Source organism: Podarcis bocagei (genome assembly GCF_964188305.1).
Source record: "Podarcis bocagei genome assembly, chromosome: 7".
Lineage (NCBI taxonomy): Eukaryota > Metazoa > Chordata > Lepidosauria > Squamata > Lacertidae > Podarcis > Podarcis bocagei.
The window spans coordinates 77,633,508-77,649,946 of NC_138132.1; the positions used below are offsets into that span (position 1 = coordinate 77,633,508).

Below are 16,439 nucleotides of genomic sequence, written 5' to 3' on the forward strand. Positions count from 1 at the left end.
CCTCGGCACTGGACCTCAGTGTCCGGACTGAACGATGGGGGTGGAGACGCTCCTTCAGATATACTGGACCGAGGCCGTTTAGGGCTTTAAAGATCAGCACCAACACTTTGAATTGTGCTTGGAAATGTACTGGGAGCCAATGTAGGTCTTTCAAGACCGGTGTTATGTGGTCTCGGCTGCTCCCAGTCACCAGTCTAGCTGCCGCATTCTGGATTAGTTGTAGTTTCCGGGTCACCTTCAAAGGTAGCCCCACATAGAGCGCATTGCAGTAGTCCAAGCGAGAGATAACCAGAGCATGCACCACTATGGCGAGGCAGTCCGTGGCCAGATAGAGTCTCAGCCTGCATACCAGATAGAGCTGATAAACAGCTGCCCTGGACACAGAATTGACCTGCACCTCCATGGACAGCTGTGAGTCCAAATTGACTCCCAGGCTGCACACCTGGTCCTTCAGGGACACAGTTACCCCATTCAGGACCAGGGAGTCCTCCATACCCGCCCATCTCCTGTCCCCCCAAAACAGTACTTCTGTCTTGTCAGGATTCAACCTCAATCTGTTAGCTGCCATCCATCCTCCAACCGTCTCCAGACACTCACGCAGGACCTTCACCACCTTCACTGGTTCTGATTTGAAAGAGGTAGAGCTGGGTATCATCCGCATATTGATGGACACCCAGCCCAAACCCCCTGATGATCTCTCCCAGCAGCTGCATGTAAATGTTGAAAAGCATAGGGGAGAGGACAGAACCCTGAGGCACCCCACAAGTGAGAGCCCAGGGGTCTGAACACTCATCCCCCACCACCACTTTCTGAACACGGCCCAGGAGGAAGTAGCGGAACCACTGCATAACAGTGCCCCCAGCTCCCAGCCCCTCTAGATGGTCCAGAAGGATGTTGTGGTCGATGGTATCAAACACTGCTGAGAGATCCAGCAGAACTAGGAAACAGTTCTCACCTTTGTCCCTAGCCCTTCAGGGTTTTTAAAAGCTGCTTTGGCCTCCTACTGACTCTTGAACTTGTTTGTTTTCATTTTTTAAAAAGCCACTTTGGGCTCTGGTGTGCTACTGGGTTTTGAATTTTTTCTCTGTGTTTTTTTAAAGAAAGCAGACAAGTTCAAGACCCAGTAGCATACCAGAGCCAAAAAAGCAGCTTTAAAAAAGGGTGGAGTGGGTAATTGGATCTGATCAGTGGGCCCAATCCTTTTCTCCCCCTCTTCAGGCCATGTTTGATGGGTGGGCAGGACCACCCATCTGTCCATCACCTGATGTCATGGTGGCATCAGGTGACATGTTTTCCTGGTGCACGCTGCTTTGAAGGCCCGACTATCAGCTGATTGCCAGGCCTTCAAAGCAGCATTGCACTGGGAAAATATGTCGCCTAATAAAGGTAAAAGGTAAAGGACCCCTGGACAGTTAAGTCCAGTAAAAGGTGACTATGGGGTGTGGCACTCATCTCGCTTCAGGTCAAGGGAGCCAGCATTTGCCCACAGGCAGCCTTCTGGGTCATGTGGCTAGCATGACTAGACTGCTTCTGGCGCAACGGGACACCGTGACGAGTGCCAGAGTGCATGGAAATGCCGCTCACCTTTCCGCCGCAGTGGTACTTATTTATCTACTTGCACTGGTATGCTTTCGAACTACTAGGTTTGCAGAAACTGGGACAGAGCAACAGGAGCTCACCCCATCGCACAAATTTGAATCGCCAACCTTCTGATCAGCAAGCCCAAGAGGCTCAGTGGTTTAGACCACAGCGCCACCTTTAAAGCAGGTCACCTAATGTCTCTAAAGCACTGCAGACAGATTTTTGCAAGCGCTGAAGATGAGCTGATCTTTGGTCCTTTACAAATAGCTATGGTCATGCTGTGCCCTGCAAGGGTATATGGCCAATGGATGATCACAGTCACTGAATGTTACTCCTGCTGTGTGGACCTGACCCGCTAAATCTTCATCACCCTCCCTGCAGGACTGCCCAATTGCCTGGGTGAACATCATGCTGTTTGACTACCAAGACCAGTTGAAAACTGGAGAGTGCTGCCTGCCAATGTGGTCATCGTTTCCAGGTACATAAGGCAGCTCCCTAATATTACTGTTGTTTTCATCCTGGGTGATAGAATATATGGGAAAGGACGTAACTCAAAGATAGAACATCAGCTTGGAATGCAGAAGCCCCCAAATTCAATCCCCAATGGCAGCTCTTTCTCCCTCTCTCTTTCTGTGTGTGTGTGTGTGTGTGAGAGAGAGAGAGAGAGAGAGAGAGAGAGAGAGAGAGAGAGACAGAGAGAGAGAGAGAGCGCAGGGGCGGGGGAAACCCTGGAGAGCTGCTGCTAATCAGTGCAGACAGTGCTTAGCTCAGTGGACCTGTTGGGCTGAAAATTATTTACTTTATTTCATAAAACTTACACACCGCATGATTGTAAAAAGGCAACTGCCACCTGAAAGCGGTTTACGAAAAAGGATAAAGCGACGAAATTGCTCATATGAAAAATTAACAGCAATACTTTTAAGATCTCTGAAAAGCTAAAATAACAGTAAGCTAAAAACAGAATTAAAAAAACGTTTTTAGCTGACTCTGAAAAGAGGTACTTCTGCCTGATATCAATAAGCAGGGAGTTCCAAAGTGTAGGTGCTGCCACACTTTAAAAAAATAAAATGAGGCAGCTTCCTATGTTCCTCTGACTGTGACTTAGCCAAATATCACAATGTATGGCATTCATGTTCCGTTCTTGCCAAATCATTGGCTGCTAGGTGGTGCCATGTTTCTTAGGGAGCCTCATCCTTTCTTTCCAGATGAGAAAGGAGAGCTACTGAACCCAATGGGCACCGTCCGGACCAACCCCAATACGGAAAGTGCTGCGGCCTTGGTCATCCGCTTCCCTGGCATTTCGCTGTACCCGGTCAACTATCCATCCTTTGAACAGGTAAGAAGGTGGCGGTTTGCACCCCTGCTCCTGGCCAGTTTGCACAGTCTCTGCTGACCTAAATTCCAATTTAAGCATCTGGGACCCCTGGATTCTCTCGTCGCTTGGAGATTGGGGTGGAATGTAACAGTACAAATATATATACACACACACACACACACACACACACACACACACACACATATATATATATATATTATTCATATGAACCTTTGCACATAGCAGTTCCATACATTATTATAAATCATGTTGCGTTTACTTTTCATAGGGAGAAAAGGACCAATATGTGCAAATAATGATGATGATGGAGCCTTTACAGCAATAATTAATCACGACGGTGTTTAAATGTCATCGAACACGTTCTGTTTTATCTTTGCGTTTCAGATCATGGAGCATGGAAGGAATGGGCAGTGCCCCCGGTACATGTCGGAGGACCCAGAAGAGGTGAGGACATCTTCCCACGCATCCATTTTCAAAACCAGTTCAACATTCCATCACACCCCAGCGTGACCAAGGAACAGGAGCTGGGGCTAGGCAAATAGGAGCCAGTTTGAATCTCAATCGCTTGGGATCATCTGGGGTGCAGGATACAGTTTAGCTGGTGTTTTGCTGATTTATTAATGAGATGTCAGCACATCCCCTTCCTTCAATGAGCTCCGTTGTGGCAAGTGTGTCCATTGGGATTATTCTGTTTGATCTTCCCAAGAGCCCTGTGAGGTAGGTTAGGGTGAAAGAGGGAGACTTGCTCAATGCTATCCAATGAGGCTGAGTGAGGCCACGTCAAGTGAGGCCCAGCTAGACCCGATGCCATCAAAAGACAAAACAAAGTTTGTAGGCACTGCTTGTCTTACTCAGAGTAGACCCATTGAAGTGAATGGACATGACTAACTTAGGTCCACTAATTTCTGTGGGTCTGCCCTGAGTAGAACTAGCTTGGATGCACCCCAGAAACCTGAAGATAGACATTATCTTCAATATTATTTCTAAAAACTGGATGGTGTCTCGGTTAGGGTGTTGGAGTGTGAAAAAACAAGTACCATATTTTTCACTCTATAGGACGCACCGGACGATAAGACAATAAGTAGTTGGGGGGGGGGAGGAAACAAGAAGAAAAAAAAATCTGAACCCCAGAAGCCAGAACAGCAAAAGGGATCTGGCTTCTGGGATAGCCTCTTGCTGTTCTGTCTTTGGGGACAGCCTGTGAAGCCTCCGCAGGGCAGCGGGGTGCCTTCACCCCACTGCCTTGTGGAGGCTTTGCGCAGCCATCCCCAAGCTAGAACATTGAGATGGAGTGCTGCGCAGTGAGACGGAGCGCTGCGCAGCACTCCATCTTCCTGTTCTGGCTTTAGGCTTAGCCGCGCAGCCTGCATTTGCTCCATAAGACGCACACACATTTCCCCTTACTTTTTAGAAGGGAAAAAGTGCGTCCTATAGAGCGAAAAATACGGTAGGTTCCCAACTAATAGAGCCCAGACCTCAGTCTCAATAACAGTGCATTTTCAGTTGCCAGCTTGTGCAACACTGTGCTACCTCCTCACAAATGGGCCTTCTCGGTAGTGGTGCCCTCCCTGTGGAATGCCCTCCCACCAGATGTCAAAGAGAACAACAACTACCAGACTTTTAGAAGACATCTGAAGGCAGCCCTGTTTAGGGAAGCTTTTAATGTTTCATGTATCACAGTATTTTAATATTTTTTGGGAAGCCGCCCACCCAGAGTGGCTGGGGAAGCCCAGCCAGATGGGCGGAGTATAGATAAGTAGGGGGGGAATCAACCAATTATTATTATTATTATTATTATTATAAATGGCTTTAAAAGAGGATTAGTCAAATTCATGGAGGTGAAGGCAGTGTGGTGTAGCGGTTAGAGAGTGTCGGCCTAGGACCCTGGAGACCAGGGTTCGAATCCCCCAATCAGCCACAAAGCTCACTGGGTGTGACCATTCACTCTCAGCCTAACCTGCCTCATGGGGTTGCCGCGAGGATAAGACGGGGAGGGAGGAGGAGCCTCCCTGAGGGAAAAGTAGGGTATAAATGTGCTAAGTCGATATTGTATCAATCCCCATGGTTCAGAAGCAACAGCTGAAAGAGATTCTGGAGCGCCGATCTCACACCGAACTCTACGAGCATGAGAAAGACCTTGTGTGGAAGATGAGGCATCAGGTGCGGGACCAGTACCCAGGTGCCCTGGCGAAGCTGCTGGTTGTAACCAAATGGAACAAGCACGAAGATGTTGCTCAGGTGAGAAGTTCTTGCTTGGGAGCCAGGGCAGCCGTTGGCAGAGAGTGAACGTTCAGGTGTTGCATGCAGATGTTCAAGCCAAACACGGGTTCTAGAACCTCTATCTATCTATGCACGTGTATATGTTTTTTAAATGCAGAATTGTACAGAATGGCAGAATATGTGAAACCATGCTGGGAAAAACAGTTTTTTTTCTTCAAAGCCAACAAGTTAAAAAGAATCCATCCTTCGCACAAGGGTGGGTGGCAACTCTGTTACTCCCTCCATCCTCTTTGATCAGCTGCCTCCCCCCCCCCATTGCATCCCCCACCTTCCTGTTTGTGGCAGTGGAGTTTTTGACACCAACTTCCTCTCCCCACAACCTCCTCCAAGCTCTGAGAAAGGGACAAAGGTGATCCCTTCTGCACAAGGTAGCCAGCAGAGTGCTTGAGCTGGTATGCTCTACTGCAGTAGCTAGAAGGATACTTCAGCTTAAGCCTTTTCAGCCGCCCAGAAGGCCTTACTCCTTTCTCATCTCTTTCAACCGTTGTTCGTAAGACATGGTCCTCACAGGACTTTTTTTGTGCCTGACTGGAATGTGTCTAGCAATGCCTATTGCTTGTCTAGAGAGAGGAAAGAGGGGTTTGTGAGCTGGTGTGGCAATCAAACTAACGTACAAAGGCAAAAGTTTCGATTTTTGCTCCACCCACTTCCGCTGGCTCTGCCCACTGCTGGCATGTGGCCCCTGGGAGGTTGCCCAAAATAGAATGCGGCCCTCGGGCAGAAAGAGGTTCTGGACCCTCCAACAACCTCTGGACGTGTTCCAGTTTGTCAGTCTTTCTTCTTTCCCTCCCACCGCAAGTATTTTATTGTTTTCAGTCTGTCTTTAAAAAAAAATGTCCACTTTGCAGATGATCCACTTGTTACAGTCTTGGCCGGAGCTGCCCGTTCTCAACGCCTTAGAGCTGCTGGATTTCAACTTCCCCGATCGCTACGTGGGTTCCTTCACAGTCAACTCACTGAAAAAGTTGACGTGAGTAAAGCAAAACTCATTTGGCTAGATTTATATGCCATTTGATACCACAAAAGGTGGAATGTAGCCAATGCCCACTTATATTTATTTATTTATTGACAGCATTTGTACCCTGCTCCTCAGCCAAAAATGCTCCTACAGTGGCTTACGTACAATCAAAACAAGACAGTTCCTACCCTCAGGCTTACAATCTGGAAAAAGGCGACACGCAAGGCAAAAGAGAGAGGGAGGCGAAATCAAAATCAAAACTCAGGCACCAGTTTCTAAGCAGTTGGCACAGTTGAGGGGGCACAGGAGGTGCCTGATGGAGCTAGGCCTCCAGCAAAGCGGATGAAATGAGTCTTCTGTTTCCTATCTCTCCCACTGAGACAGCTTGGTGGAATGGCTGCCCTGAGATGACAGGGGATGCTTTAAGTGGCTGGCCTGCCACAGCAGAGCCAATGGAGCGAGTTCTGCTTTCCACCTCTCCCATTTCTGTAATGGCTTCCCCTAGATGATGGTTGAGGGGAGAGTTTGCCTAATGGAGTAGACCTGCTGAAAATTAACCGGGATGACTAAGTTAGGCCCATTAGTACTGGCTTTCTTCTTATATACATAAAAACTTAAGGTGTCGTCATGCTGCAGTTTGCATAGCTGCCAATAGATGTTTGGAAAGTGGGGGCAGGTGAGCAACACAAGCAGCAGCCACAGACCCTATTTTGCAAAAAATGGTACAAAGTGCTCATTTTTAAAAAAATAGCAGAAAGACCAACAGACTTTAAAAAACAGTGGATGCAATAAAATGACCAAAATATAGATAAAATCAATTGAATTAATTTTTTTTATTTCCCCCCTGAACACCATTTTATTGTTTCCACTTATTCATGCAGTGTGTAATCAGTATTCATTTATTCAATATTTATTTATACAGTATGTAATCAATATTCATTTATTCAATATTTATTTATACAGTATGTAATTAATATTCATTTATTCAATATTCAGTTATGCAGTATGTAATCAATATTCAGCAATTCCACCCTTCCCACGGTATTTATAAACAAAAGCACATAATGAACTTAACAGGGCTAGGTAGGCTTGCCTAAACAAGGAAGCTTTTAGCAGGCGTCAAAAACAGTACAGTGAAAGTCTCTGAACCACACCCACAAAAAATTGGGGGTGGCAGGCAAGGAAACGTTGTGCACCCCCTTGAACTCCTTGGTGGAAGGATAGGATAAAAGCATGAGGAGTAATATCAGTAAAACCAATTTGTTACATTCTGCACCTTCGTTTTTGCAATAACGTGTTGCCTGGTGTCAGGGTGTGTGTGTGTGTGAAAACATCAGAGCATGGTCTGTTAAGGCAAATGGGGTGCTGCCCCATCAATCTCAGTATCATCAGCCAGCCCCCCACCTGCTTGCCTTCTTGCTTACATCCAGTTCATCTCCCTGCTCCTCCTCAATCTCAGTGTTGCCCTTGTAGAACTCAGCAGGGAGGTGTGTGGGGATAAAACTAGAATGAGTGGGTTCCTGCTGGCCCTCATTCTTGCTTTGCCTCATTTTTCTGCCCTACCAGTCCCAATGGGAACCAGCAAAGGGGTTGGGCCAAGCAAACAAGAGGGCAGAAATCTAACCCACGCCTACCCCAGGGTGGAGTCATGAGTGGCTATGGAACTGTCTGCATAACTCTCTGCCGTGCCCACAAAGTTGCTGGAATGAAAGTTGAAACCTGTGAGAGCTGTAACTGAAGGTTGCAGCATGGAACGATTCTGTCCGAGGCACACCAGCCAGCTATACCCTTTCCTGTCACTGGCTCTGGCTCCTCCTGCTGTCGGGCTCCGTGCCTTCTGCCCCAGCAGTCTGTCTCCCTCACCCCCCCCCCGAAATAAAAATAAATAGATGAAGGGAATAAGAACAATGGGGAGGAAGAGGTGGGTTTTCTGGTTTACATTAGCCCTGTGCTGCGTGTCAACTGATGCCTCTGCACTTGTGGTGTGGAAATGACTCCTCTGCTGCCGCCTCTCCTTCTGCAGAGATGCTGAATTGTTCCAGTACCTCCTCCAGCTGGTTCAAGTGCTGAAGTATGAATCTTATTTAGACTGCAAATTGACCACATTCCTGTTGGACAGGGCCTTATCCAATCGCAAAATAGGGCACTTCCTGTTCTGGCACCTCAGGTAAGGAAGTACTTTGTGTACAGTTAAAAGCTAACTGCATGACATGGGCTGTGGCAGGGAAGGAATACAGAGTTTAATTATTTCCTTATTCCACACCCCCCTCCCCGGCCAGCTGTGATCCCAATGAAAATCTCCTCCCCACCTGCTTGTTGTTGTTGCTGTTGCTAAAGACCCAAGCTGTGTCAACTGATTTTAATATTGTATTTTTAATGTGGCTGTAACCCACTTTGGGACTTTCTGGTGAAGGATGGATAAAATCATCAATAAATTGTAATTAACCAAGAAGTAATTTTGTGGGCCTTTTAACCAGCATTTTCAACAGAGGCCTTTCTCTGAGGGCTCTCACTTGCTGAGGCGTGTTTATATGCTTGAACAAATGGGCAGGGCCTTTTTCTGTGGTGGCTCCCACCCGTCTTTAGAATGTATCCATCCCCATAATCACTGGCACCAACATTCTTATCATTTTTGGCAACAAGTTAATAAGGGATTACCTTTGTCTGTGGCTTGCTTTGTGTTTGTTTTCTTAGGTTGTTTTTTTAATTGTCTTCTGATATTTTGCTTTTATTATATTTTGTTGTTGTACAGTTTGCCCTGAAACTCATTTTGGGTGAAGGATTATTATTATTTTTTAAAAAGATCACCATCATCCTAAAATGTCAATTTCCTCCTCTCACCATCCCCGCTTAGATCTGAAATGCATGTCCCATCTGTGGCCTTAAGGTTTGGCCTGATCCTGGAAGCTTATTGCCGAGGGAGCACCCACCACATGAAATCTCTGATGAGGCAGGTAAGCAGCTGGCTTGTCCAAAGGGGATGCTTGCACTTTTTCAAACCAGCAGGTTGGTACAGGGCAGGGCCCAGGGCTGGATTAACCATTAAGCAAAATAAGCATGTGCTTAGCATAGCTGTCAACTTTCCCCCTTTTAAAAGGGAAATTCCCTTATTCCGAATAGGATTCCTTGCAAGAAAAGGGAAAAGTTGACAGTTATGGTGCTTAGGTGCAGGGGTCAGCAAACTTTTTCAGTCCACTGTTTCTCAGACCTTGTGGGGGGGGCGAACTATATTTTGGGGGGGGGGGAATGAATGAATTCCTATGCCCCACAAATAACCCAGAGATGCATTTTAAATAAAAGCACACATTCCACTCATGTATAAACACGCTGATTCCCGGACTGTCTACGGACCGAATTGAGAAGGCAATTGGGCCAGATCTGGCCCCCGGGCCTTAGTTTGCCTACCCATGGCTTAGGGCATCAAGGGGAAAAGGGGCACCACAGAAATTTTCCATTGTGATTAGAAGAAGTAGGGGGGGGAATCAAATATAATTTTCCTTCTTACTGTAGGTTTTGTTTCATTTTGAAAAATAAAATTTTATTTTACGGGTTGTTTATAGTTTGAATTATATATGGAGGCACCAGAATCTTATAGGTGTTTAGGGTCTCTAAAGGTCTGAATACAGCACCGGGGGATTAAATAGCATGTTTACTTCACGTACAGAGGCCAAATGGACTGTCAGCAGGATCTTATTTGGACGCCTTAAATATTTTGAATAGAACGAAATGAGCTGACTTGGCTCTGGTTGTGTTTTACATTATGTAATTTTTCATTCTGCTTCTTGATGCAGAGTGAAGCCCTCAACAAGATGAAGGCCTTGAATGGCATTGTCAAATTAAGTGCCCTAAAGAACCCCAAGCCTCAAACTAAGGAGTTCATGCACACCTGTTTGCGGCAAGAGACCTACCTGGAAGCTCTCTCCAACCTTCAGTCTCCCTTGAACCCCAGTGTCATCCTGGCAAAAGTCAGGTAAGGCAGGGCTGGCGGTGCTCAGGCACGGGGCTGGATGTGGCCCTCCAGACCCCCTCGGAACTCTCCCTAGGCCACACCCCTTCTCAGGCCACACCCCTCAGCAGCTCTGCCTTGCATCCTCCCAGCTAGAATGTGTTGCTAAATGCTGATATCGCTTGCCTGGAGCAAGGATAGAGTAAATTTACCACATGTGGCTCCGCCCCACTTGGCCCCTGGGCTGAAAAGGATTTCCCGTTGCTGACACAAGGGGGTACTTTGGATCACACCAGAGCTTGCGGTCGCTCAGAGTGGGCCGATTTCATCTTATCGATTTCAGCAGTTTGTACTGCCCAGGACCCGACAAAGATGAAAAACACCTTTTTAAACAGCCCAAGATGCTGTTTTAAAACATCAAGTCAGGGAACTCACAAGGCCTGTTGGAATAATAGGGTTCTTTATCAGGAGTCAGAAGTTCAACAGGGAGAGGGGGTCTGTGTGTTCTCTGCTGGGAGGTTGCTCCTCAGAAGTGTTTCCCCAAAACCAAACACACAGATATGAGCCATTCATCTTGAGCCTTGCGGGGGACCATTGACAGTGATTTCCCTGAAGGGCTCAGTAATCAGGCAGGGATACAAGGGGTATAAGCAGCCCCTTGGACCCAAGTTGTGAAGGGCCTTATAAATTAGTACAAGAACCTCAAATTTGAGCAATCGTGCAGCCAATGCAAGCTTTTAAGCACCAGAGTTAAGTGCTGGCAGTCATCTGCCCCCACCAACTGTTTGGCTGTAGCATTTTGCACAATCTGGGCCTAGGATGGTGTGGATCCAGGTGGGCTCTGAGCTCAGCTGTAGAGCATCTTCTTTGCAAGCAGAATGACCCATTGGTGTTTCCAGGCAGGGCTGGGAAAGATTCCCTGCCTGAAACCCTGAAGAGTCACTGCCAGTCATTGCAGGCATTACTGAACTAGATGGACCTAATGGTTTGACCCTGTATAAAACAGCTTCCTTTTGTTCTTAACGCCTCAAGGGAAGGGCTGTAGGTCACTAGTAGAGCACATGCCTTGCATGTAGAAGGGCCTGGGTTTGATCCCTAGCCTCTCCTTTTAAAGCAGGGCTTCCCACACTTCGGTCCCCAGCTGCTTTTGGACCACAGTTCCCATCATCCCTGATCACTGGTCCTGCTAGCTAGGGATGATGGGAGTTGTAGTCCAAAAGCAACTGGTGACCCAAGTTTAGGACACCCTGATTTTGAAGGACCTGGCAGCAGGTGTTGGGGGGAAGATCTCCCTCCTTCTGCCAGGGATCCAGCAGAGCAGCTTGACAACACAGCATGGCTATGTGGAAAGAGTCTATCTTGCACCATTTAAAAGTTTTATTATTTTCACCCCTTCTTACCTCCAAGCTTCTGCAAGTGGGTGGAGGTTTTCAGATGGTTTTCATATATATATATATATGTGTGTGTGTGTGTGTGTGTGTGTGTGTGTGCGCGCAATTTTTCTAGTGTGGAGCTTTGCACTTTCATGGACTCAAAGATGAAGCCTCTGTGGATCGTGTTTAACAATGAAGAGATAGGCGGCACTAGCAATGTGGGGATCATCTTCAAAAATGGAGACGGTAAGGAAGCCACACAACAGCTTCTGGCTGGGTTGGGGATATAGGAGGAGCCTCTTTGTCCCAGGGAGATGCCTCTCCCAGTAACAGTAGTAGATAGGTAGCCAGTAACAGTGGTCGTGTTAACTAAGAAGCACGTAGTTAAACTATGCAGCTGGCTATCACTTCTCTGTTTGATGCCGTCTGTGTGTAGTGTTTTTACAAACGATATGGCAGGTCCTTGCCCCAAGCAGCTTACAGTTTAAAATAGACACTGGGAAAGAGCAAAGGATGTGGGAAATTAGAAGAGTATGTGATTATTTCAACTACGTTTACTCTGGCTTTGTTACAATAAAGTAGGAATAAGGCGTTTGTTGTCCAGCAACATCTGGAAGGCTGCAGGTTGCCCATTCCTGGACTTAAGGCTCCTGGGACCACCTTTCAGGAAAGAGGCTGCCTGCAGTGTCTCTGCATGAGTGCCTGCTCTGGCTTTTTATTGATTAAAACTAATGAGTTTTGACAAGGGAATTAAGAGGTGTGGTTGCATAGAGGCTGTTCTGGGGCATGCACATATCTATCTACATCCACATTTGTGACGGTTTGCAGGGTATTATATATTTAACTCTTGATATGGGTATTTGCTTTTAATGTGGATTTTTTAAAGCAACCCTGGAATTTTATTTCCACTGTTGACACTGTAGGGTGTAGATTAAGTAAACAACATGCCGGCTAACATACAAAAAACCGTTTTCCTAAAGAAGGTACATATCTTAAGTTGGCATGCTAGTTTCCTAGCACAAAGATTGTGCATTATGCTGGTAATCTTTTTACAACAACCTTGTAAAGTAGGTCCATATTATGATGCCCAATGAACAGGCATCAGTTTTCCTACTGCTAAGTGAGTTCGTGTTGACAGAGGCAAGATGTACAACTTAGGAGACTCCTCCCTAGGTCTCATCAGGCTATGTTTTGCTAAGTTAGCCGTGCCAATCAGTTGCACAGAGTCTACTCTGAGTAGGACTAATGCTGGCTACAACCCTTAGTCTCTTAGTCACAATGCTACCCCAACTTTCCCAGTTTTAATCATCAGAGCACCCTAAAACACGGGAATGCACAAATCTGCATGTTGTTAGTGCCCCATTGTGGCCAAATGAAGAACACACAAAGGCAAATGTTCCCATCATCATAACCACTGATGAAATGGGAGAAATCATGGGATGAATAGAGAAAAAAAGAGAAATGTTTCTTAATTTTTCAGATCTCCGTCAGGATATGTTGACCCTGCAGATGATCCAGCTGATGGATATCCTGTGGAAGAAAGAAGGGCTAGATCTCAGGTGAGTTCCAAAATAAATAATTATGATGTTTATACGCCCCCCCCTCTCATCCAAGGTCCTTAAGGCTGCATACATAGTTCTTTCTTCTCTTCTCTCCCCCCGCCCACAAATTTTACCTTCACAACAACCCTCTGAGGTTGATTAGGGCTGAGAGATCCATTTAGCTACTGGTCCACAAAAGAGCAAGCCATCGAGGCTGGTTTGGGTCTCTCACTCCTGTCTCTCTTGATATTTGCAAATTAACCCTGGGTGTTGGGGTGTGTGTTTATGTGTGTAGGGCAATGGAGTGGAAGTCTCAAACTAGGCTGTTAATGGTGCGCTACCTCTGCGGCTGCTGCAATCAGAGCAGACTGGTAGCCCAGCATAAAATGGCACTTTTAAGGCACAAACTCTACACTGTCCAAGCATTCTGTCAGCTGACTGCCCAACAGCCAATCCCGGTATTCCAGGGTATATAAAAGCCCTTGCCTCAGGGCTTGCTCCAGAGTCTTCAAAATACCTCTCTGGCATCAGGGCAGCCTTGAGTCCCTGCTCTCTTCCCCCAACAGTGACCATGGCTTGGGCGACACACCTTCCTTCCAGGCCTTTTAAGAACTTGGGACCCATGCCTGGGTCTGGTTTTGGGTCTTTTAGGCCATGTACCTGCCTCTTGCCCACTTGGGCTGGCAGTGGCTTCCCTGCAAAACACCCAGAATTTTTTAAAAAGGGTCCTGACATCTTCCCCTCACTCTTACCTTCTTTAAGGATGACTCCTTATGGCTGCCTTTCCACGGGAGACAAGACAGGGCTGATAGAAGTGGTCATGGACTCGGACACGATTGCCAACATTCAGCTCAACAAGAGCAATATGGCGGCCACTGCCGCCTTCAACAAGGACGCCTTGTTGAACTGGCTGAAGTCCAAGAACCCAGGGTAAGTTTTTGTATTATTGCAGGGGGTTGGAATAGATGACCCCCTTCTAACTCTACAATTCTTTTTCCTTACTATGACTACTGTTATTTTTTAATTATTGTTAGAGCAAGTAAGAACAGTAGGTTGTATCTAAGGCCTCTTGTTCCATTAGTGCAAGGATTTGAGTTCACACATGGGAACTTCTCTCTCCGCCCTCCACTCCACTCCACCCCCAGATCTTCTCCATAGGAAGGGAGATTGTGTTGTGCTGACATATATGCTTGCATGAATGGAATGAGGAGCTTAGTGCTGCTGTGGATACAAGCCCACAAATATAAATCAAATTGCAAAATGGTTCAGTGAGGGTTAAAAAAAAAACCCCACGACTTCCCAAATAGATGAAGGGTCACCAACCTTTGATAGGCTTACTGGGCACATGCAGAATTTTTAAGCTGGTGCCTTGAGTTCATTGGGAGCTTTAAAAAGTACATAAAGCTGAAAGAGGAAGTGGGAAAGAAAGTCACTTACCCAACTTCCTCCTCCAGTCCTATCTACTTTCCAAGGGAAAAAAATAACCACCCTCAGCACCTCGTGAGTGTGGGAAGTTGTGCGCATCACACTAGCAGCCCCAGCAACAGATCATCTAAATACCTGGATAAATAGAAATGTCTTTTAAAAGATGGCTTAAACCCATTAGGGTTGGCACCTGCCAGATCTGTGAAGGGGAGGCTGTTGTGTAATGAGTGCTGCAACTGAGAACATCCCTTCCCGCATTGACACAGTATGTTTGCTGTTTGGGGCTGGGTTAAGGTGTTTTACCTGGTATATATGGGAGAAGGCAACCCCCCCCCCCAGCACCTACATCCTATTTGTGGTTGTAACAAATGTATGGGGCATACACACCATACATTTAAAGCACATGGTTCCATCTCCCAAAGAATCCTAGGAACTGTAGTTTTTACCCCCATAATTCCCAGTACCCATAACAAACTAGTTCCTGGGATTCTTTGGAGGAAGTTGTGCTCTTTAAATGCATATGGTTGTATGTGAAGCCATGGAGACGTTGGCCATGTTCTCTGACCTAGCTCACTCCAATATTATTTTCAATTATTTGATTTACGTCCCACCAAGGAACTCGAGGCGACAGCATACACGGTTTCACCACCTCCCCATTTTACCCACCAACAACCCTGAGAGGTAGATTTGGTATGCATCCAGCGAACTTCATGACGGACCGGGGATTTGAACCCTGGTCTCCCAGGTCCTAGTCCAGCACTTTAACCACTATACCACACCGGCTGCAAGGTTACGTTGCCTTGCAAGGATGAGCTCCAGCTTATCTTCAGTGGGTTTTTGTTCCCTGCCTTTTGTGTAGCGACACGCTGGACCGAGCCATTGAGGAATTCACGCTCTCCTGTGCTGGATACTGCGTGGCCACCTACGTGCTTGGCATTGGAGACCGCCACAGTGACAACATCATGATCCGAGAGAACGGCCAGGTATCGGCAATCTGATACGCCTTCAAGGGGCGATGCAGCTGGTTAATTTCTTCCCACCTCTTTTTGAATCCTCTCAACACCAGTGAAATAGTTTTATACCGATAAGGAAGGCTTCTGCAGTGGCTTTCAAACTCTCCCAGAAGGAGGTTGCAGCATTAGGGACATCAAAAAGGCAATGAAGAGGCTACACATTAGCAGCTTGTAAATTTATGCATGGCATGAAGACAGCGGCTAGATAAAATCCCCTCCCCCAATAGAATTTGCTTCCGCAGTAGGTAGTGATGGCCACCAACTTGGATGGCTTTAAAAGAGGATTGGACAAATTCATGGAGGGGGCTGCTAATGGCCACTAGCCATGAAGGCTATTCTCTGCCTCCACTGTCGGAGGCAGTAATGCTTCTGAATACCAGTTGCTGTAAACGGCAGATTTGCTTAAGGTTTGCACTACCTAGTGTGTAATTTCTTAGTGCAGAATTTGTTGGTTTTTAGAATGGTGCAAGTAGGGTCTGTCTTCAGTGTTAGGAAATTCTAGGCCGTTGGGACGATGCTGCCAGGCTTGCAATTAGAAGCCCTAACCTGCTCTCCCCCCCCCCATTTGTTTCCAGCTGTTTCACATTGATTTTGGCCACTTCCTGGGAAATTTCAAGACCAAGTTCGGGATCAATCGCGAGCGGGTCCCTTTCATCTTGACCTACGACTTTGTCCACGTGATCCAGCAGGGCAAAACCAGCAACAGCGAGAAGTTTGAACGGTAAAGGATGAGCTCTGTGTCGCTTTGAAAGTTGCCCCCAATTTGCTCTGGCTGGGCTCTCCCCTCCCCTCCCCAACTTGCCTGGGGCTTAGGGTGGAATCAAGGGCTTTATTTTGTGTCCAGGGCTGGGAGCGGCTGGTAACTGAGAAACAAAGGCAGAGAGATGGATTATATACAATGGATGTTGTGTGTAAAAGGCATATGCGCACGCACAGTGAGTGTCTGTGTGTAAAATCTCTCTGTGTATTAACACCTGCACACGGGA

The 16,439-nt window shown here is 46.8% G+C and overlaps 1 protein-coding gene across 2 annotated transcripts in view; it reads left to right on the forward strand.

Moving 5' to 3' along the window:
• Positions 1–16,439, forward strand: part of PIK3CD (phosphatidylinositol-4,5-bisphosphate 3-kinase catalytic subunit delta) — a 42,194-nt gene that overhangs the window by 23,143 nt on the left and 2,612 nt on the right. For both annotated transcript variants that reach the window (XM_081201437.1, XM_081201438.1), the window contains exons 9-21: positions 1,963–2,059; positions 2,787–2,917; positions 3,302–3,361; positions 4,988–5,155; positions 6,046–6,167; positions 8,179–8,322; positions 9,010–9,109; positions 9,947–10,125; positions 11,608–11,720; positions 12,955–13,033; positions 13,778–13,945; positions 15,300–15,423; positions 16,029–16,174. In XM_081201437.1, the coding sequence (XP_081057563.1) occupies positions 1,963–2,059; positions 2,787–2,917; positions 3,302–3,361; positions 4,988–5,155; positions 6,046–6,167; positions 8,179–8,322; positions 9,010–9,109; positions 9,947–10,125; positions 11,608–11,720; positions 12,955–13,033; positions 13,778–13,945; positions 15,300–15,423; positions 16,029–16,174 (1,631 nt within the window). The remainder of the gene's footprint in view (positions 1–1,962; positions 2,060–2,786; positions 2,918–3,301; positions 3,362–4,987; positions 5,156–6,045; positions 6,168–8,178; positions 8,323–9,009; positions 9,110–9,946; positions 10,126–11,607; positions 11,721–12,954; positions 13,034–13,777; positions 13,946–15,299; positions 15,424–16,028; positions 16,175–16,439) is intronic.